The sequence below is a fragment of the Cebidichthys violaceus genome, unplaced genomic scaffold (genome assembly GCF_023349555.1).
Source record: "Cebidichthys violaceus isolate CVI_PGR_0920_01 unplaced genomic scaffold, fCebVio1.0.p SCAF_8, whole genome shotgun sequence".
Taxonomy (NCBI): domain Eukaryota; kingdom Metazoa; phylum Chordata; class Actinopteri; order Perciformes; family Stichaeidae; genus Cebidichthys; species Cebidichthys violaceus.
The window spans coordinates 10,749,174-10,772,930 of record NW_027176964.1 but is presented as its reverse complement, the minus strand read 5'-3'; the positions used below and the strand labels follow the sequence as shown (position 1 = coordinate 10,772,930).

Sequence of the window (23,757 nt, the reverse complement as noted above, 5' to 3'; positions counted from 1 at the left end):
GACAGCTCTCAAAATGTGCTTTTTAAATTAATTCAGCTACTTTCTTTAATTCTGAAGAATTCAGGCTGGGAATCTTATTATAGCTGCTGGTGGGATACAACCAACATATTTCTTGTAATAACGCAAAGGTTTTGTCAATACATTGCTAAAGTTTTGCACAAGAATACAAAAGTATTGTATGTCTATTATTTCCCTCATTTATGAATATTTTTTATCCATGTCTTGCAAGCACACATTTATGTTTTAAAAGACTCAATCCTTGAAATTATCCTTAAATTCATCTGCAGAAGTTTAATACCACTTACTGACATTCATACCATTTTTCAGGAAATAAATAGGTGAGTATGATGACTTTTGGTCCGTTTCTACTCCACTGCTTCCTTACATGTGGATTTCCTGTACCAGCAGCCATAGACCGTGGCTGCTCTGCCCAAGCATACCTGCAGCTCAATGCTTCATTTCTCTGCACCTCTCCCTGGCTCTGTCTTCCTTCCCCCTCTCCTCTCCACTCCACTCCACTCCACTCCACTCCCTACACTTGATTCTCAATTTCTTCCTGAGCATATTCCACCTTCACTATCCTGTCCCTCGACTGCCTGTACATGAGATTTCTATTAATGCATCCCTCATTATTGTGCCCTCAAGTCAACACAGAAGTTGGCACAAGAGAGAAAAAAGGTCTAGCCCTTAGTATTAGGAGGAAGGTACTAAAATAAAAGTATTTCGGATCACCTGATGGTCTACAAGTAGTTACAATAGAAATGTGATAGTACCACATAAGCTAGGATTTGTATTCTTATTCGTCAAGGCCTGTAGACCCTTTTACAGCCTATGCATACTTATCACGGTGTTAGCTGGAGGCAAAACAAAGCAAAGACTGGAGGCGAACACAAATCACCTCATAGTGGGCTAAAGTTAGACATCAAAAAATTCACCTTGCTGTGTTGTTGGGTGCCAAAATCGATATTGTATACATTTGAGATGATAAACTGCCAGCTACAGTATCAAAGATTTTCAGAGATGGAGAGAAAATGTTGCTAATGTTTCTAATAGTTTATCTTAGCCTTCTGCTAACTTCCTCAGCTGTCAGAGATGAGAAGGCCCGCTGTTGGGCTTACTTTCTCTAACTAGTGTAGCACGAAAGTATGGTGGAATTAGCAAGATAACTAGCGGACAGCTGGCTAATTGCTAGCTTGCAAATTCCGGCATTCTTTCATGTAACACTGGTTACAGAAAATGATCTGAACAAAGTTGTCTCTCATCTGGAGATAGCAATGTGTTTTCGTTGAATTTTACTCATTCAGCAGCTGACTAGTTAGCTAGCTACTTTTCTAGTTCCAACATGTTTTCATCCTACAGTGGTTACAGAAAATGAGCCCAACAGCTACTATTCAGCAACTATTCAATTATCCTCCTCCATCTACAAATAAATGTTGTGTTTACTAAAAGAAAAAAGGTCTACTGTGGTCAGATGCCAAATGTAACTCAAGAAGACACAAAATTGGCATCAGATAAAAAAAAAGTGTTGTTTATTTGAGTTACAGAACATATTTTTTTAAACACTGAACACCTGACACTGAACACCTGGCAGAATGATTTACATTTGAATAAGGTGGAGTGCACTACATTCATTAGCAGGCAGTATTGCTTTGCATCCCTCCATTGCAACAAGTCCTTCAAACAACCAAATTGTTTTAAACAGAACCTGGGATTGACACATTCCTGAGAGGATTTAAGGTTATTTTGGTGATGCTGCTGATGTGTGAATCAAAATTCATGTCTGCATCAATAATAACTTGACTCGGGCAGTGGTCCTGGGACTCTGAATAGGCACAGACCCGCTGCCTCTGAGTTTCAAAACAATGGTGAGTGAAGAGCACCACCTTCATGCTTAAAGAGCCTTCAAGTAAAACGTCTGATGGCAAGATCCAACCGTAGGTGAGAGAACTTTTGTTTTTCCATGATAACCTCATTTTTGCCCAAGATCACACAGGACGCTCAATCAGACACATTAAGATATCAAATGATCAACGATGTAAACCAACCCTAATGCTAGTGGTATAACACTCAGCTGACCTAATCTCTGTTTCACATTTCACACTGCTCTATCTGTTCCGTGCTGCTACTGCCACTGTCCGTCACCCCGCCTTCACCTTCACATTGATTCTACTTCAATATTAAGCAGGCGCTCTCTTCTGTGTCGTGTTGACTTCTGTTCTGTGACTGTCGTATTGAAAGTATCATATCATAAGGAAAATGTGCCTGTTGGCAAACCCTTTGTATCCTTTTGTACTTAAAAAAAATAAATAAATAATGGCCTATTCACATGTGGATGTGTTGCTGCAATGAACAAATGCCTTTGAACCTTATGTATTTCAATGTGGAAAATCAACTTGCAGCATTCCTAAGGCATAAGACAGCGCTGTGACAGTAAAAAAAGTTCAAAATAGTTCAACTTTTGAGATCCATGGATTGCCTGCCAACTGCAACTGGCAACCCATGAATAACAGAGCATCCAGAACCTTTTTTTTCCACTGTCAGTCAAAACTCTTGGACACTGTTAAGGTCTCAGTATGTAATCCACCCTTCATTTTTAGTGTCTCTTGTATTCATCTCTCTAAATTAGACCTATTATAGCTCTATGTCAAATCCTTAAAAAGTACTTCACAGTTGTAAATTAAGTGAAAAGAAAAACAAAACACATAATACACAAAAAAAACACACAAAATATGTTTAATGAAACAAAGACAAACCAGAACCCATAATCAAGGCAAGCAAGAGCATCAATAAAATAAAAGGTCTAAAGATGGATTTAAAACACTTGACAATGTGTTTGCTGACCTGACCCCGTGGGTGGAGACTTCCACAACCCGGAGGTGTGATGGAACTTATCAAAGTATCGGCATTCTCAAAGTGTGAAGCTTAAAATATCCTGACTCTTACACCATTGTCAAGGCTTCACAGAAACACGTGCAGTCCTTGTGCACAGCTGCATGTGTGCATGATGCTGGCTCAGGCTCTGTTGAAAGCCACCGCTGGGAGGTTTAGAGGGAGGAAGGGGGGAAAGGGCAAAGACGAAAGACGAATGGGAGGGAGCACTGAAAGAGAGAGAGAGAGTTGTGTGTTTGTGTTGAAGGCTAGTCCGCCATGGAAGCCCTTGGGACATCTTTGCCCAAGGCTACTGCTGCATGTTCAGAGAGGGTGAGAGGATCGCGAGAGAGAAGAACCCTTTGCCTAGCTCCTTCTCTCTCTGTTATACCCACCAACCTTTTAGACAGGGGTGGGAGGGGGGCAAATGGCACTGGCAGTTGTGTAAGTGGCATGTGTCCTCTCCGCCAAGGGCTCGGGCCACACTGAGCAGCAGGGACAGATAGTCCCCCGGGCAGGCATTAAGCTAGCAGGGCCCATTGCAGGCAGTGGTCGTGCCATGGTCTATTGCATCAAAACCGGCATATAAAAAGGAAATTGCTGGAGGGAAGCAAGAGATGGAGATAGAAAAAGAGACGTGGAGAGTAAAAAGGGGCGGACGAATGGGGAAAAAGAGAGAGAGAGCATTGCTGAAGTAGAGAGTAAAAGACCAATTCAGTCATTTAGTTGTTGCTCCTTTTATCCAGAGCAGCTTTCAAAGAATAAGCAGATGGAGGTTCAGTGCCACGTACAAAGACACTTCGACTGGACACCAGGCTGATGGACACATTGCCGGCTCGCACTGTTCAAACACGTGAACTTTGCTACCTTTTAACGAAAGACAAAAAAAACAAGGTACGGATTTCACGGGCGTCACACTCTCTGATATATACCACTGTTCTTTCATCTCTATCCTGGTACCCTCTTCTCCTCTATTTTGTTTTACTCCTGAGTCCTGAGAGACTGTGGTGGCGAGCATGTTAGTTCACTCAGCTGGAGACTCCATCCTCTCCTCTGCACGCTACTACAGCTTTGACTGTTAGAACAGAGACTGATTTCAGCATCAGATCACATCATATTGGACAAAATATTTTTTTGACCTGATGATAGCACTAGATCAAAAGTCATATGATACCGAAATAACTACGATTCATCCGGAGGGCGACGTGAATATCTGTACCAAATGTAGTCAACGTGATCTCATCTCTACTCATCATATTTTTCCTCTTGGGTAGTAACTTGAAGCTGAAAGCTCACCCGTGGTTAACGTTGTGAAATGGTGGCTGTTTAGGCAACAAAACCACATAGTTACGGTTAAAAAAACATCATGCTTTGGCTTAAACTAAAGAGGCCTATAATGACATGACAGAACATCACATGACAGATCGTAAATACAAAATAGGGCTCCTCCTTTTAGTCTATTAGTCGACTAATTGCCTGTTTTGGTCTTAGTCTACTAAGATTTCTTAAGTCAATTAGTCATTCTTTAATGCTTTTTCATGCTAAATGACTTATTTCCTAGAAACCTGAACACATCTCTAGTAAATATACGATTTAAAGTGGTGCTTTGTGTCAATTAATCAATTAATCGATTGGTTGACAAAATCGAGTGTTAGTTGACTAAGAAGTTATTTGGCCTTGGACAGCCTTCGTCAAAATCAGTGTCTAATAATGGTGCTGATGGGTTTACATTGGGGTGCCTTTTTTCATCGGTATATGACGCCCTGGGAGTGAGACTAGAATGCAATGGTTGTTCAGACATTTTACTCAAAACTCCTGCATAGTGGCGCTAAAAGAAAAGTCAGCGGATCACCAAATGTCAGTAGGATTCATCCTCTGGGCACCATGAACATCTGTATCACATTTCATGTCAATCTATCAAATAGTTGTTGAGATATTTCAGTCTGAACCAAAGTGGTGCACCGACTGACTGACCGGCTTTGCAATCACAAAAAAATCCCCAAAAAATCAATCGCAAAAAGATTTTACATGAGAAAAGTGAATAGGAGAATATTCCGCTTGCTTTGATGGCCTCAGCTACATCCACACACAGCCCTGTCCACACACCGTCCTCTTCAAAAAGCTTGTCCAAGTGTGTTTTCAAGGGCATTTCCCTTCTGATTGCTCTGTGAAAGGCTTAAAAACAAGCCAGCCCTTAAAAGCGAAGGTGGGGTGGGGGGGGGGGGGGGGGGGGGTGGGTGAGAACCTTAGAGAAAAGCAAGGCGAAACCTTGAAGCTCAGCTTTATTTGCATGCTTCTGCCAATGTGTTTTCCATTAATTTATTATAAGACTGACTTTGGGATTTTTACAGTCTCAGTTTGTAGTAAACAAAGAAAAGAACTGACAATGACCTCACTACTGTTATCCAGTCCATCCTGTTTCTGTTACCTCTATTTAATGTGCAACCCTCTTTAAACTCAACGTACCAATGATGCACCAATACAAAACCTTATATATAAATGCTTAAATTAAACAAAATTGGCAGAATGAGATTCATGGTCAAAATTTGTACTTTATTCTTACACTGAGATATGACAGACAGTAGTCAATATATCTCTGAGACAAGGCAGTGCTACTATAGTTCAATGTATTGAAGTTGTACATAGACATAAAGATAATTCAGGTTTTAAGTTAAGGTTCTATCAGAAGCATATCAAAATTATGTATTCAACCGATCACCATGTTGTTTACAAAAATGCTATTGCTAGCAACAACTTAAATCAGCTGCTACAGTGTTGATTAAAGGTGCACTTAGCAATTTTTGACTCTACTTTTGTTCACCTTTGTGCACCACATATGTGTTTACTTCAGGCCCGTGATGTTTCATGCTGGGCAGGAAGCGTACACCTGGCTCAGTCTACAGTTTTCTATCGAATGGTTGATGCCTAAAGAGGGTGTAATTTATCGATACAAAGTTCAAGTCCAACTAAAGCAGTATATAATATCGCTGATGAGAGCAAATCATCTACCAGTCATTTTGTATTGATACGATTTAAATGGTTTTATCTCAAAAAGAAAACAAGAAGCAAAAACATATTGGTTCTGGTTGCATTGTTTTCTTTGTTAGACAGTACACAGAACTGAGGTTTTCAAAGTCTGACACACTGTGGACATCCTGTGACACAAAATCAAGAGATACAATGTGGGCTCCAACTGAAAGTAATAATCTGGAAGATTTTTATTTTAAAAAAAGGTCTGTTACGTCACTATCTATCGAGAAAACTCAAAAATGTAATAATTCCCGAGTCACTGTGGTGAAGTGAGACCTCTGCTCGCAGGAGGCCGCGGACCTCTCGCTCTTTCGTTGTTGTTTGAGCAACGAAGTCACGCTAAGAAAAATCAGCTTTGTGATTGGCTGGAATCTGATTGTCTCCTCCTGTCCTCTGACAATGCTCTCCATTGGTCTAAGTGATCCGCATAATGTCTGAATAGTGTCCTCTGGTCCGACCTGTCCTCCTCCTCATAAAACAGCATGTACCCGATCCCCATGTTTTCTTAGGGCTGTCTTCATCTACATCTCTGTTTGATCAATACATCTCCTTCCCCCACTGTTAACACCTTACATTCCTGAAGTCGGCTCACCAAACTCATCTCATTATCATACAGTTGTTTTCGGATCTGAAAACCCTGTCTCAAAGGTCTCTCTCTTTCCCTCAAAACATTCAGTAACTGTATTTTATAGTTTGATACATAGAATGATTATACTTTTATGATTTAACACTTTTCCAAACAAACATGTTATAACATTATATCCACCACTAGGAGTGATTATTAAACACACTAACATTGCTTTTTAACTTTAAATTCTTCACACACGAGGAGTGTCTTTTTTCTATGATTTCTAGGCAGAACTAAGGATGTTTTGTTCCTGATATCGTCTCTGAGATATCAGAGACGATGATATCCTTGAAAAGTGTGAGTCACACTGAATCTCTGAAAACCTCTGGTGTTCAGTGAGGAGCTGACAGAAAATCGAGGCGAGAGAGCTGGATGGACTCAATTCGGGAACACACAGTACTGTAGAGATTATATGGGTGGCACCTTAAAACCTCTAAACCACCAGAATGCCCCACTGGCATCGTTAAAGCAACTGACCCCATGCAGGCAATCTTGGAAAATGAAAGAACATCCAATTAGCCATTATTTTGTAATTGCATCGTTTAGCCAGAGTGTCCGCTGTTCAACATTATGTAGTCTCACTTTAAGTACAAAATACCACAGAGGAAGGAACAGCTTCAGAGAAACTTTTACTCTCTGATTCAGGGAAATTCAAAATACATAATGAACATTTAGCATTGTTTACATGCTCAGTGAAAAGGTTTACACTTTCTATCTCAACATAGCGTTTTGATTGTATTGAACCTCTGCATTCAGACAAGTTTGAATTGCAGAAGTCAATGTCTGAATGAATTACTTTTTTTTTTAGAAATGGTATTCCCACAAGTCAAACCACTTTTCATATCAGTTGAAATTGCTCAAGTTCGGAGTGTAGAAAGGATCTTGAGGGAAATCTACAGCATTTAATGACTTACTGCAGCTATCATCCAATAGAAAAGTTAGAACTTTATCTATCATCTGGACAACCATTCAGTGAATTGCACATATATCTCTTTTATCACATCTTGCCAGACGCTGACAAACAACTGTAATCTCCTGAATACTGTGTCTACTGACACAGTCCATTCTCTAAAACACCAATTTTCAAATGCTATATTTTCAGTTTTCTTATAATGCTATTACTCTGAAAGGACAAAGATAAGCTTCACAGTGTGAGAGTGACAGCGGGACACAGACAGAGAAAAATAAAAAAACAGATAGTGAAGAATAGGGACAATAAAGATGGAGATTGCATTTTGTTTGTGAAGAACTTCCCTGCTGTGTGAGTTTGTAGCAGTGTGTGTGTGTGTGTGTGTGTGTGTGTGTGTGTTTATGATTAGCGTGCTCGAGCCTGATTCTCTGAATGCAAATGTATCTGTTCATGTGTTTGAAATTAATTTTCTTTTGAACCTGATTCAACATTTTAACAGGCAATTTTGAAAATCTTTTGCTGATGGTTATTTCACTTGTGCAGTAATATGAAGCGAACCTTTCCAGTTTGTTGTTGTGACAGCACCTTTTGGGGAATATATGGAAAATGTCCGACATAAGGGGCAGTGCAATTTGTATTTATTGTATTCAGCCAACAGGATTCTTTCGTCCCTGTAGGGCCAAGCACAGATGAACGACAATGTTGTAGGAATAATTTGCTTAATAGTCAGATCATCAGTTCACCGGGTAATTCAACAATTTTCAGTCCAAACAGCCGTCTGAGTAGACCATAAATTAAACTAATGGTCCTGGAAGTGGTAAATGTAAGCAGTTCTAAGACATCTTTCCGTCTTCCTGTCAAACAGATATTCTTCTTCCAAATTTGATTTCAGCATACTTCCACAGCAATATTATGAGTGAACTTGAGCAAGTCATTAAAAGCTGGTTGAAGTGCCTGAAAAGGTTTATTTATTTGCTAATCATTCTCCTTCACTGAACAATTACAATGAATCATCCACTCTACGAAAACCTTCAGTGTCACTTTAAGTGGAGAGACTTGATTTCACCACATTTTACTAACAGGTCTGACAAGGATTTTACTTCTAACAGACCAAACATAACCCTGACAGATTGTATAATACAGATGTTTCTGTTTCTCACTGCAAATTCTTAACAAGTAAAGTAAAACGTTACTGGCATTATAGCGAGGTTGTAGCAGGCTCAGCCTTATAGCTAGATTAAACATACTGGCATCGTATGAATCTAGATGACGCAATGAATGAATTGTCATGCTAGCTTGACGGGAACGGGGCTGAATTAAGCTCAAAAGTTTGGCTTAATTTTTGGCGAGGGAAAACTGGCATGGCTTCGAATTTTCGAAAGGGTTCCTTTACATGTCAATGAAAATGGATTCTATGGTACCCACGAGTCTCCCCTTTACAGACATGCTCACTTAATGCTAATCCCATGCAGCTTTGGGCAAAAACCAAGCATTTCTTTGCACGCAATATAAATGTGTTATTTCCTCCTCTTCTAAAAATTGTGTATTATAATATTTCTGCATATTGGAATCGCTAGTCTCGGATCAACAGTCTTGGAGTGTCTGAGCAGTTTCCACAAAAGAAGCGCTCGCCATTCCAATCGCTGAAAATTGCAATCACAATCACAGCATGGATACCAAATCACAGCATGGATTTCTTTATGGTGTTCCTCAAGGTCTTGGTGTCTTACTGTGGTATATTGGTGCAATTTTTGATATTTTCACCAGCTGTTAAGTGGTAACATTCTTTTAATCCAGCACCATATGTTTGTAATAAATGTTATCAACCTAAAAAATGACTGCATAAGTGACCATTGGAATGGCCTTCATATACTTCCATCATAATGCTCTTAGCCCTTTTACAATTTATTTTATAATTAATGATGAAAACAACTTGACAAACTAATTAATCTTCAGGTTCCTAGCTCTCAGATGATGTATACCACTTCTATGCAGCATATAATGTTGACCTGCTATCTTTCCCTAAAGATCCTGTCTCCTCTAAAAAAGACAAAAGAAGTTATTGGTGTAGAAATCATGGGCAAAACCAGCAGCTCATGCTCCAGTACGTGTTTTCACATTTACCTGTTGTAGATGTCGTCGTCCTCCCCTCCCCAGCCCCAGTACTCGTTGGGGAAGCCGTTGATCTTCAGAAACTGTTTTTTACTGAGGCCTGAAACTCCTCCAAAGTAGCCTGCGTATGGCAGCCTGCAGGAGCATAGGAAAGGAGAAGATGGGATAGATGAGGGAAGGAAAAAGGAGGAGGTATAAGGGAAGCAGTTAATGAATATATTACTACAAAATAAATTAGAATTGCCTGAACAAACAAGATCCTTCTGACAGCAGGAAGATTGGCAGCGTCAACTCTCTGCTATGATATAATTTTAACCATTTGTTTACTGCATGTATAGGCAGGTATTATCAGTCATCATTTATGGAAGATGGAGCAACATACAGTTAACACACATGTAACTAGGAAGGAAGTTTGGGTTGCCTATCCATGTTGTTGGAAAAACAAAAGTCCCTTTATATGTTGTAATACAGTAACGCATTTTCAAAAGCCCCATGACATCTAATTAACATGGCTACCCACTCAGATGATAGTGTTCATTATAATAAAGATGATCCTTCTTTTCAATTTCCTGAAGTTAGTGGGAGATGTCCCTGTGCATGTTCTCAGTGCTTGTTAATCTGACACTGTTAGTGAATCCTCAGCAGCATCACAGTTATTTTTTATATGTGGCATATATAAAGATGGCATAATTTACATTTGAATAACATTTTGAAGTGTTTTAGGCAAGCAGATCATTTAATGTGTCTTGTTTTGGATGCGTTTTTAAGTGGATAATTTATGGGTGCCTTTCTACAGTAAGTAGATAATCCACATCCATATATAATCCACTCAAGACACATGAAATGACCGGGTGTAAACAGGGGCCGTAGTACTTGTGCATACTGCTGGCCTCTGGCGCTAATAAGCAGCCAAACTAGCTGCTTCTAGTGAATACTAGAAGTTTCCAATAGTCAGCATTGGCCATTTACAATTAAAATGTTGGATAACACATGACATTAGAGTAAAAAAGAGAATGAATGAGGAAAAGATCAGGAGATGAAGAGAATAAATACAAGATAAATACAAAAAATATATGACAGAGGGTCCAAAAGAACAAGACAATGAAATGATGGAGGAGGGTATATATAATACGTATATTGTATGTGTGTGTGTGTGTGTGTGTGTGTGTGTGTGTGTGTGTGTGTGTGTGCATAGTGGACAAAAGAAGGCGGAGAGGCATTTTATTTTTTCCTCAAAAGTCTTGAGACCAGTGGAGTGGGACGGACGTCAGCTGTGAGTGTCATGACAGGCACCTGGAGTCTAACCAGAGGCAGATACATATGTGTGTGTGTGTGTGTGTGTGTGTGTGTGTGTGGTTGTACATGTGTGTATATTCTGGACAGTGTGTGTTGTCAAAAAGATGACAGCTCCCTGTTGAAAGATGACAAGAGGAAAGTAATGAGACCATATGTTTCTGCACAAATTCTCCCATCAACAATATGGTGAGCAATATGTGTGTGTGTGGGTGTGGGTGAGAGAGAGAGAGAGAGAGAGAGAGAGAGAGAGAGAGAGAGAGAGAGAGAGAGAGAGATTGGAAGTTTGATTAACTGCATGTTTTTCTTGAGAACTTCACTCATTTTTTTTACGACGACTCGCTAGAAAGAGGATAAACAAAGCTCTTATATGAAATCTTCAACAGTGGGGACTCCATAAACTCCGTATCTGTCTGATTATTTCCTCAGAGAAGTGGGATATTCATCATCAAATGCTAACTCTCAAACACTACTGAGATACAGTGTACTGTGCATGATGGAAATCTGACAATAATGTTATGATGTCAATTCTTGTCCTGGTTTTATTCTGTATAATAATAACTTTCCTTTTGCATTTTGCATTTCCAGTGTTAGTTTCTTCTCAAGGAGGATTTGGAAAAAAACAACGCATTTATCTCCAGTAGACTCAACTACTGTAAAAACAAATTCTCACTTCCAACCAGTCAAATACCAACGCTTGGTCTGGGAATTAGAGTTAGTTTTAAATGCAGTGCGTCAATATCAGATGCTGAGGTTCAATGACCAACCACCTGTATTTGACGAGTTGGCAGTGAGACCGGGTTGACTGTACAGTGTCTCTACAGGTCTCCCTAAAAAATTGTTTGGACAGCTGCAGCTGATTCAGAGCGCTGCTGCTCGAGTCCTCACCAAGACCAAGGAAGTAGATCACATTGCTCCAGTTCTGAGGTCTTTATACTGGCTTCCTGTCTGTCAAAGAATTGATACTTCTGCTGGTTTATGAAACCCTGAATGGTTTATGGACATAATAGATCATCTGCGACATTATGAACCATCCAGACCTCTTCTTCTTCTTCTCAGTTCTTCTGAGACGTGACTACTTTCTGTCCCCAGAGTCAAAACTAAACATGGACAAGCAGCGTTACATTTTTTTGTACCACATATCTGGAACAATCTCCCAGAAAACTGCAGGTCAGCTGCAACTGAAATGTTTCTCTTTGTCTTTTATTAAATCAAATAATTATTAATTTCTTACACTATACTGTACCTTTTATTCTTGTTTCATTTCATTTGAGCTTGTTTTGAATTCATTTAATAATGACTGTTCTTCATTGTATGTGAATGTCCTGTTTATTTTCTCAACCAGCTTCATTCTATGAGTGCTGAGGTCCTGAATGCCCAATTGTTTGTTTAGTTTCGAAAGGTTTTGGTTATTCCACACAACAAATTTAATGTATGTATTTGTGGATTTTTTGTGCTCTTCTCCCTGGTTTGAAAACTGGGATGTCAAATATTTTCAGAATCAGAAAGTAGCCTCTGAATCAGAATCTGTTGACAGTTTTTGGGGTTGTTTGATTATGTTGGCAATCTAAAATAAAGTTTTTTAACTAAAGAAGAAAGACATGTATTCCTAACTTAAACATCTGATTGTTCCTTATTTCATTATGAACACTTAATGTTCCAGAAGTTGGGGGTTTTAGGGTCTTTAACCTGTGAAGTATCACATTAAATAAATATCCTTAAACTCAATCAAACAAGTTGAATGCATTTCCAGCATTCATCGGCTTTTTTTGCATTTTCTTCTCCTCTTTAATTGGTGCATTGTTAACTTTTACTAATTCACATTTCATGCCTGTCATTAATTTTCTTAAAATTGACAGTGCACGTCGATCCATGTTAGTCACTGAATAGAGAGAGAGAAGAGAAGGTCATGGCCTAGCATAAATGTGCTCTGTGTAAATGTGCATATGAGCTGCAGCACACTCGCACTGTGCTCACCCGAGTAACAAGTACTGTACTAAAACATCCACAAAATCCTGCAATATAATGGTAATATAATTTCATACACTGCATAAGGTCCTTTGAGAGAGTGTAATTTGTGACATGTTTTTTAAAGAGCAGCGCTGTGAAGTGGACTTCAAGGTGACCCTTCCTGCTCAGAGAGCTGTCAGGTGTTGTGAGGTGCTACGCTAATGGAACAGCACTTAATGTGACCTGACTTTCAGTGACAATGTTTTCACCATTTGTCAAACTTGTAGTGCTTTTACATTTGAGAGCAGCGAAGGTTGTCTTCCTGAAATGCTGAAATAAAACATTTACTCCTCGCTCCAAATCAGCTTCATGACGCTTAGCTCAAAAAAATGTCACTTGATCGTCGTTTGTTAATTGCTTGCTGACTTTTTGTCCTTTTGGACAAAATTTGGAAGCTTCCTAAAATGCTAAAACTGGCAGACAAAAAAGTTGGAATGCTCAGACACCTGATTTCTACATCAGCAAAGAACTTCAATCAATCCTTCGACCTTCCGCTCACTCCAAACACCAGGCTTTACTTTTATCCCTTTTTTTCTTCATTTTCTAGTGACCAAAAAAAGAAACTTCATTAGAAACCAAACCAAAGTATTTACTGATTAATTGCTAATAGGAAATGTTAGCTACAACCCTGCTTACCACCTGCTGTTGTATTTTTTGCCAGATAGCATTAGCTTATTGAGCAGTATATCAGGGAACTGCTGAGGCTCCTGAGGGTTTTCAGTAGGATAACTCTTGTGGAATGACAGTTTGTGGATTGGATAGGTCACATTCGCTGCCCATGTTAAGAGCATTAATCAATGCTTGTGGTGCTTTTAGATAATTGAGTGCAGGTGTGGTGTCATTATGCAAAAAGAGACAACTAAAGCAGGAGGCTACCATTCAGTGCTGGCTGTGAGGATGCAGGGAGACTGTTTGGCAACACTGCATTTTGTTAACACACTCAAGAGATGGCACTTTCGCTTACCATATCATTTCCCGCAAACTTAAACTTTTTCACAGTGTTTTGTTTTGTTTTTCTGTCTATGTGAATTTCTTAGAGACTTGTTTGTGATAAAGGAGTTTCATAATAAAAGCACCTAAACAGTAATGACTGCTGAGATTTTTCATCAGAGACTACAGTATGCGTATATTTACTATTTTTACTTTGTGTGTATTCGGATGCAACTAACGATTGTGTTTAATTTTCTATTAATCTGCTGATTATTCATGTTTGGTGTATAGAGTGTCATAAAACGGTGAAAATGCTCACCGCAGTCATACATTTTAAGGTCATGGCCAACACATCGAAACAAGATATTCAGTTTGCTATCACAAGTCAAAGCAGAAAATCTAACTTGAAGAATTACCTAAATGATTATTTTTTTATATATTTACATAAATCATACAAGAGAGCACATCTTATACAGCAAATAGTGTTCCCTGTTACAGTCCTTCTATGTTTTTATTCTATGTGTACTGTGTGTTTTTAACGTTTTTCTGATTCTCAGTAATGACGGCACATTGCAAACAAAGTCAGCACCTCATTAATGTAAAATTAAGAAAACACACAAATAATGCGTTCCTCGTCCTTCATTTTAAAGAACCAGTATCTGCAGTAGACCGCTCAGCAGCAGGATGGTCATGCAGGTCCAGTGTTTGGACACAGTCGTCATAGTTAGTGTCTCTGCACCAGCTGTAGTCTACACTTGTTAGTTTCGCTTTGTATCATGTGCTCTTGTTAGGACTACAGAAGTATGACCGAATAAAAATTGGCAGCAGTGAACTGTGGTGCATTTTCATGCTAATTTAGGCTTCAGACAAGGATTTCAAAGTATAATGAGATTTAGTCAAATTAAATACTGCTTAGTCTATTGGCTGTCAGAACACAGACTGTAGGCCATCTCTATTTTTCTGTTAGGCAGCCAATTGCATATTGAAATTCTACATATATTTATTTGTTTAATACATAACAAGTGTGAAATGCTATTTTATCAGACAGGCAGGTGCAGAACCCACCTGCAAAAACAACCTTTTGGGTACAATTCCCTGTTTAGGTCTATAAGCTGTTCTCAATGTATGTGTGTGTGGGTGTGTGCATGTGCAAGTGTGACTTTACTATCCTACCATTGAAGGGACTACTCACCCCAAAATCAATAATACATATTTTTCCTCTTACCTCTAGTATTATATATGCAGTTTGTCAACATCTGTTTTATCAAATAAGACAAAGTTTTCACTCGCTTCATCTCACTTCAGTCCATTTCTAATAGGTCTATAGTCAATGAAGTAAAATATTTATTACCATTAACTATTTTCTTTTACTTTGTTTAAGTCATATATAGTGATGATTTGCATACAAACCCACAATTAAAATAATTAGGGAATAAACTATTGTATTTTTGTTAATACAAAATCTTTGCATCAGTAGTTTTATTATGTATTAAAAGCTGACGTTATTATTTACTTTTATCCAATACAAATTTTTACTGAATGGAGCTTGAAAGCACCAAAGTGTAACTAAATGAAGCCGCCATACCAGAGCCGTATGGCTGTTCTCAACAGCTGTTGCTGTTAACATTGCTAACATTAACTAGCTCTTCTCCTGCCGATTTCAACACAGATTTGTTGTTCATAGTGTATCATCAGCGACCAGAGACTGGAAAGCATGAATGCCGATCTTCAGAACGTCCACTTTTTTACTGAATATAGGCCGATGACGATTGGCGGTAGAACTCTTTTTCACACCATGATGGTTAAACTGTGTAATTAATCCGCGGTTCACATGTCTCCCTGGTCAAAGCAGATATCTGCTGATATCTCCAACACAGGCAGCTCACACCAAAACAACCTAGATTGATAAACAGCACTACATGTTAGACGGAAAAATATGTATTTGTGATTTTGGGGAGAACTGTCCCTTTAAGTGGGATTACTAATGAACTGAGATGAGCTCAAATAAACTGTAAAATTAGACTTTGGCAAATGCTTTAACCCATATTACATTCAAATAGACTGAACTGAAGTGTTCCTAAGCATCAAGACCTAGTAGAAAGTTGTGCTAAGAAGTTGGGTAGCATGCTCCCTCACCAGCTCTAAAATCACACGCCAAGTTGAAAACCATGGCCTCACCTGAAACCAAACTTGTCCATGGCGATGGCGAAGTGCCTCGGCTGGTCGTAGCAGTGGTAGAGGTTGCGGTCGTCCATTGGGATCAGGTCCACGTCGCTAAAGATGAAGCAGTCGTACTCTGCGTCCTTCAAAGTCTCCGTGTAGCCAACGTTCAACAGCTTGGCACGGTTGAAGGTTTCCTCACCCAACTGCAAGAACACACCACAAGAGAGACCATTATCTCATTGTTTACATATAGATGAGGAGGGCAGATAATGTAGCTTCATCAGCATTTGTCATATGCTTGAAAGACTCCGTGTTAGAAAAGAGTTTAACAGATTGGAACTTCTGAACCACAAATTCAGCATGTGCGATATCAATAACATGTTCAATTAATGTTTCTGTAACGTACAACTTGTACTTTCAAACTGCTACTTTGTAAGGTTAAATGTCGACTAATACCAGAGTTAAGGAGACATTGATGAGGCTCTAAATAAGAGAGAGAGAGAAGTACTGCCAAATATATAATACATGCTGTGTTCATTACACTGTATAGAAACATCAACTGGAAGCTGAACTGCTACAGGCACTTCTACCATAAACAAAAGACAATATGAGTCAGACCAAGCCAAATGGGTTCGGGCTCACATCAAAGCTGTTTTTCACTATAAATCCAACATGAACTGATGTGTTTATTGACCCCAAGAACAGATCAGTTGCCTGAAGCACCAAACACTTCTTGTGAGACTCCGTCTAGCTGAAGTTTAACACCTTAAAGAAAAATTAGAGTAGTTTTAAATTATTGTTTGTAATATCTTCATGCTGAATATGAAATGATAAGTGATACATCTCTATAAAAAAGTCCCAAAATCAAACTTTCCCTGTAGTCAGAATGGCCTGCAGTGCATTTGTGCTGTATTTATCTCTACAGGCAGTCTGAACTGATGTTTGTATGAGTTTGCAGTGAAACACATCTGTTTCTCAGTCTTTGCATGGACCAGGTTCAACACTTTGGGTGAGATGAATGCATCCTTGCCAAGCAGCACAGCAGCGTAAGATAGCTGAGGTTAATACACACGTGGCAGCTATAAACTCAATAATGTATCAGCAATTGTACATCTCTTTCTGCACAGCCCTTGTGCAACAGCTTGGCTTTGTGAAATCCTAGTCAAGCTGCAGGGAGGTCAGCGAGCAAGAAGTAAAGCTACTGTGCAACCTGACACTCTTTGGCAGACACATTTCGGATGCACGACGACAGTCCATCCTCTTCGAATACTCTCTGAATGTATTCTTCTTTTTATGACAAGTACAGCGAGGAAGCTCAGGAAGCGGCTAGAGAGAGACAGAGTTGAGCTGTCCAGGAGGGAGATATAAATGTAAAACCCTTTGTACTGTCAGTACCTTGTACATGCATTAACAGACTGAGTCATCAAGACGATTTCCCCTCAGGAAACCTTTTATTCACTTACTGTACAAGTAGTCAATTTTTTCGAGAACAAATGGCCTCAACTGTCCTTGCAAGTGCAAGTAAAAATCTTTATATGCATTGTAGCCAAAATGAATCACCAATTATTGAGATGAAGGAATGAATCACATTAGCTCCAGTTTCTTAAATGTGATGGTATGCTTATGTGATTGTGATTGAATATTTTGTTTGGTCGGACAAAAGAAGCTATCTGAATATGTCACCTTGTGTTCTGGGAAAATTGCTATCAGCATTTTTCACTATTTTCTCACATTTACCAAATGATTTATCAATTAAAGCAGGATAATACAAATAATAATACAAATTGATATGTAAAGCCAAAGACTGCAATGTTTGAATCCGGTTTCTTCAGGTTATTTGATTAAATTAAGTCAGCACAGGAACTACATTTGACACATTATGTTCAGCAGGATTAGAAAATAGAAGATTAAATTGCAAAAATAACAACTATTTTATCATCCCGTAGTTGATAAAGTAACTGCATGTAAGTGCAGACATTAAGGTCTGAAAATCTGATTGTGAAAATTATTGAAATTGCTCTTTATTTTAGCATGTCTTTTGTATTATTGTTTGATGGATGGTATGTTTTTATGGTGCTTTGAAAGCAAAACTTGGGAAATTGAAATTCATTCATTTGTTGTATTATATGCAAGTTACTTTTCCTGATAAACAGTTACATTAGTAGTAGTGAGCTCCAAAGAAATCTGCTGTATTTACACTGAAACATGAGCTTTTTGAGTCATCATGACTGTAATAAAGATTTTCATGCAAATCTGGCTCATGTAAGTCCTTATGCAAAATCTCTAAGACGTCGTGAGGGGCCCCACATGACAAGATTACATGTTTATGGAGATGTGACTGGGTCCCAGCACAAAGCTTCATTCCTTATATCATAAAAAAGACCCAGTTTGATGAATGTCTCAGTATCTACAGTATGTAGCCAAACAATTAACTACTGTTACACATTTTCTGCAGTCACGTATTCCTTGGCCATTAGGGAAAACCACCCACTTTAGACAGCACAGAGATTCCCAAGATGATTAATGCATCTGCTGCCTGATACCCTTTTTTTTTTTTGGAGTTACACTTGCTTCCACACTGGTGCATTATCTGTTTGGACCGACCGTGAATTAAGTGCAATGCATAATCCCCCTGGTAAACCCACTAATACCTGAGATTTGAGAGCATAATCCCCTTTGCAGGTAACAAAAAAATCTATTGTCACAAATCCACTTGGGCTCCAAATATCAGCTAAAATAGTCCTCTGTGTGTTTTTGACACAGTCTGTTCAGTTTGGAACAACATCACATGAGGTTAGGATAGCAAAATATGGCCAATGTCATCCAATAAACTAAGGGCAGCAGCTGATACATCCGGACAAAAAAAGGAATAAATCAATAGAATAAAATGGTATTTTACATAAGTAATATTCAAAGGCAAGATAGGTCCTGCAAATAAAATGGTGGGATTTGTTGAAAAATTAAAAAAATATTTAAATGTCTGCCCTCTACCCAAAAGTTAACTTGTTCGGAGCCCATTCTTTCAAATTGCTTTAAAAGTGTTGAAACATTATGTAAATGACGTTTTGTTAGTAGACACATACATTTTAAATGATTAACTTTAAAACTGAATATTATCCAAAAGAAAAACATAGCCCAGTGTTACCAGTTTTTTTTCCCCCAATGAAAGTGGCAAACAGCACTACCTCCGAAAGTCACTAAACCTATAGTGAGAAAGTAGCTGAGTCAGCAACACTTGCAGTCCATCTCCTCAGGCCTCCCTCCAACGCGTAAACATATCATAATGAACGAAAACAACAAACATGGCTACTGTTAGTACTCACAGCTGTCAAGCTAGCAGCTTGTGGAAGACTTCGCTGACAAGCAATGAGTGCACAGGCAGAATGCACTCAGGCAGGCAGCCCGACTGAAATGATTGGATGGGCCTATTACAGTCCCACAACAGCCAGACATACCAGATTTCTTTCTTTTTTTTTGTCAGGACATTCATTTATTGATTGCTGTTGGGATTTAAAGATAATTTATACAAACATATATAACCTTTTTTTTTTTTTATGAAATACCCAATTTAAGTTTTATTGGGGTTCTTACAGATCTGATCAATTTAGGAACCATGTGCTCAGCTTAATCTTTGAGGAACCCTTTACCACTTCTTGTTTGTGGCAGGTTTAGTCATTTTCTCGTATTTGAGACATAATTTATTGTGTACAAAGAGTTAACGTGTAGTTTGGAGCAGCACTCTGTTTTCCAGATTACCACTAGAACTTTGTGAGTTTCACAAAATACATCCTCAGCTCTGTTACAAAGGTTTACCGCGAAAATGACAACAAGATCCTTTTGTTATCTTTTGAGTGTTCTCGCCTTCCACAACTCATTTCTGTTCCAGCAAAAAGTTTCATCTCAAAAGTGCATTGAGCGTTCTTTTTTGTGCTAAAAGCTACAGTCAATTTACAGCCAATATAGAGAAGGATTGTTAGTTTTTTGAAAGTATATTCTGCATCTGTTTTGTGTGTTTGAGAAAATGAGAAATAAAAGACAGAAACAACGAGTCAGGGAGTGCAGGAGACAGAAAGAGATTCTCTAGTGTGTAGCTCCCTGCAGATGAGCTAATTCACATCCAAATCTTCTTTTTGGGCTTAACTCATTGAGGATTATTTTGACCATTGTTTATTATTTAATTAAGACATGTGTGTGTGTGTGTGTGTGTGTGTGTGTGTGTGTGTGTGTGTGTGTGTGTGTGTGTGTAAACCTCCCAGCATCTCGGCTTTATGGCTCTATACATCTTCTCTCATCACTTCCTGACATAAGTGAGATCATATCACCTGCAGGAGGTAAACTGACAGCCATTACATTCAATATATAACATTTTACTAACAACCCAATTGTGGGTGTCATTTTATGAAACAATTTGACCTGAAAATTGATTCACACTCAATTTGTAAGGTGCTGTATTTTGAATCCAAATTACAAAATGTAACACTTTTCTTTCTCACAATATAAACCGGCAAGTAGCCAGTAGAGGAGGAGGGTGCAGTCTTCCTTTGTGTTCTAACCAGTCCATCTACCACCACTCCATTGTTCAGTTTTTTTTCCAATATCTGTTGTTTTATTTTGTTGATGCAATGTTTTCTGTGGACACTGCATTTTCCCACTGCTGCCGGCTGCATTTTTCTGTTATTTTTTCCCGTCCTGCTTTAGGCTGTTGTTTCCTGCTCAAAACCTGTCTCCTTTTTTTTTCACGCAGAGTTCACTGGAGAGATCTGCACACTTTCCCTACAGTGGCCCACAGGGGACAGTTAAAACCATTCATGTGTGAATATTTGACAAATCAACAAATTACATGTTGACAGGGTGAAATGCGGAAAGGGTACTCCAATTTAGCAGACGGCGATTTTTGGCTCCACGTTTTCAATTTCACGGGCATCTTTTAACTTTCAAGGACATTTCTGCTCCATTAGTTTTTGATCAGGCTGGACCCATAATGCAGTGTGCATATGCATGTGAGCGTGTGGTCTCAGCCTTGTGTAAATGAGTTTACTAAGTATGTGTGTCACAAAAATATGTTTTTTTCAAGCTCACACTTACCAGGAGATAATATCATGAAAAAATTCAGCACCTCAACCCTCAATTAAGTGTGATCAGGCCCTTCTATGGCTACCTAAACGTCTCTCGTCACAATGACAGGTTTCGGTTTGCAAGCCGCCCCCGCACTGCAGGAATGCTCTTTAAATTAAATATTTTTGTTCAGACAATAGGCTCAAAACAACATGCTTCTGTTAGCGCATTGTGCAGTAATTGGCATTTATACATAATATAAATCTTCACATTAAATTAAATTACACTCTTTTGGCAGATGCTTTTGTGCAGAGTAACTTACATTAAGTGCATTCAGCATAATTATGAAGGGAAAACTAGATGTGATGTGAAGTGCCTCCCTCAAACAACTACAAACATGATTTACATGTTAATGTTTGCAGGTTATTAATTATTTAGTTAATCAACTGTATGAATCATATAAGGAGCATTGTAGGTAAAAAAAATATTCAGAGAAAAAACTGGTTCCATAACAAATAAAACTCCTCTGTTTTTCATGATGACAGTTTTGCATTCCACTATTTGTATCGAAAATGTATGACTTCATCAATTTACCATTTTCATTTTTGAGAATATCAAAAGATTTAATTTGTATTATATTTTTATGCACTTGACCAAAAATCTGGACAATTTCTCACCTATTTGAGGGCAGTGCAACAAGTTGTTAACACTTATGTTGACAAAAGTGCTATAGTTACCAGCCTATTTACACATTCAGCAGTTATAGAACAACATTATTATCTATTCCCAGTCATGCTTAAGTCACTTAAGGAATCTATGTTGAATACCCACTGTCCTTTACACTCTGGTTTGGTCTAACCCCTGAGCTCTTAAGCTGCTAAACACTCCACAATGTTCACCAGCCAGTCACTAACTGTATCTGTTTTGTGTTTGGTGCTTGGCAGGAAAGGTTCAGTGGGATTACCAGGTATTTTTCACTGAAAACAGTTGCCTGCTTCAGTTGAATACCAAAACAATTAGCTGAAAAATGCAAAAATTCTTTGCAGCGCTCAGGCAAACTGCAGCTCTGGTGCCAAGTGTCACCTTTTGACTGGTAATAAGTGCAGGCAGCAGCTGGGAAAGTCAACTTCTGACTGAAAAACCGCTGGGGTGAATCACTGGCTGCCTGGGTAAATAGGGGTCGGGTAATTGAAAGGAAAACACTCATCATCTGCCATCAAGGTGTCCTGTTGCTCCACTGCAGCGGCTCAGTGACTGACAGCAGGAAACTGTGGCTGAAACGCTCCCCGTTGTGGTTGTAATGTGTTCGACAGTGTGTGCGAGGCGGGACACTGCTGAAAGAAAGGTTTGTTTAGTCTATCCTCAACAGGGAACGACGTCAACACTGCCTCCAAAAGTTTTAGTGATGAGACTTGGGCCGTGTGGAGCGGGTAATGAACATCAGTGAAATCTACAATTAACTATCTCATCAAGACTGAAGACAAAACTGGCTTTAAAAATAACAGCTGCAATCCGATTTTCAGTGTTCTTCTAAAATATTCATGACATCGATATCTCAGCTGTCTCCAAGGCTCAATGTGCACTTGAAGCTTTTTCAAAAGGGTTCCCTGAGTGTCAGAAATCCCTCTTCACACACACCTGTCGAATGTGATGAAAAAGTGTTTCACAAGTGTAAATTCTGGTTTTAGTGTCTGGAAGAAAAACTGTTGCTGGCAGAGAAATAGAGGCATTAATCTGAAACATCACCTTCCAACTTTATCACTGCTTTTTGAAATAAAACAGGGGAACCTAATAAGATTATAAGATTAACTTGATACAATTTAGAAAAAGTGACAGCTTTTCTCGCAAAGTGCTAAGTCAAGGGGAACTGGACATGATGTGTCATTTTTATGAATCTCACTACAAAACGAATAATGTTTTAACGGAACGAACATTGAGAAGAGTTCTTGTTTTTTAATCCTGTTAGAAAGAGTAAGGGGGCTTTGTGGAAGGTAACATTGATCCTTAAACCCCCCCACACTAAAGCCACTTGTGTTTAGGAGCCACTACTGAAGCTGCTTGCACTCTTACTCAGCAGTCATTTATCATGTCCTCGTTGACCTCCCGTTGTTGCTCTCCCTCAGGGGAACCCCCGCTGCCTCCGTAAGTGGTATTTTATTCAAAAGTTTAAGTGAAGTTTGTGAAGTCAAAGCTTCAGGAGACAATCCGTGCCGCATCAATAACAATGATTGAATGAGTGACTGAAGCAGTGCATCATTGTGATTGTTCTTATCTGAACCCTGGAGGATGAGAAGTTATATATGTGTAAGTAAACTAATAACACTGAGATAATGCAGATTTATTCATTAAATGAACTCATCTGGAAAATGTGTTTTCTGCTAAAGAGAAGAATAATGTGAAAGCAAGATGGCGCAGCAATATGGCGACACTGTATCTATAAGTGAGCACAAACAAGCTATGTACTGAGATATTTAGCAGTTTAAATAATAAACTTGGTGAACAACATGTTACAAACTAGACCCAGCGGTTGACAAAACACCTCATCTCAAGGTCCCTTTATCAGCCTTTCTGAGAATTCTCTCACTTTGAGGTAAGACCGTTTTGTCAATCTTAAAACTGGCTCTAATTCAAAGCCTTTGCATCCAAACTCAAATCAATACCGAGGTGAAGCATGGTGACAAATTAAGAGGTGGGACAAGTAGTTTAAAATGCCCATGGGCAACTCATAAACAAAGGATAAAATTGAGGAAATAAACAT

General features: G+C 38.8%; 1 protein-coding gene across 1 annotated transcript in view; it reads right to left on the bottom strand.

The window, feature by feature from the left end:
- b4galt2 (UDP-Gal:betaGlcNAc beta 1,4- galactosyltransferase, polypeptide 2) overlaps positions 1 to 23,757 on the bottom strand; it is a 161,112-nt gene that overhangs the window by 19,303 nt on the left and 118,052 nt on the right. The window contains exons 5-6 of the mRNA XM_068737623.1: positions 15,960 to 16,147; positions 9,561 to 9,683 (exon numbers count right to left, since the gene is read on the bottom strand). Of these exons, the coding sequence (XP_068593724.1) occupies positions 9,561 to 9,683; positions 15,960 to 16,147 (311 nt within the window). The remainder of the gene's footprint in view (positions 1 to 9,560; positions 9,684 to 15,959; positions 16,148 to 23,757) is intronic.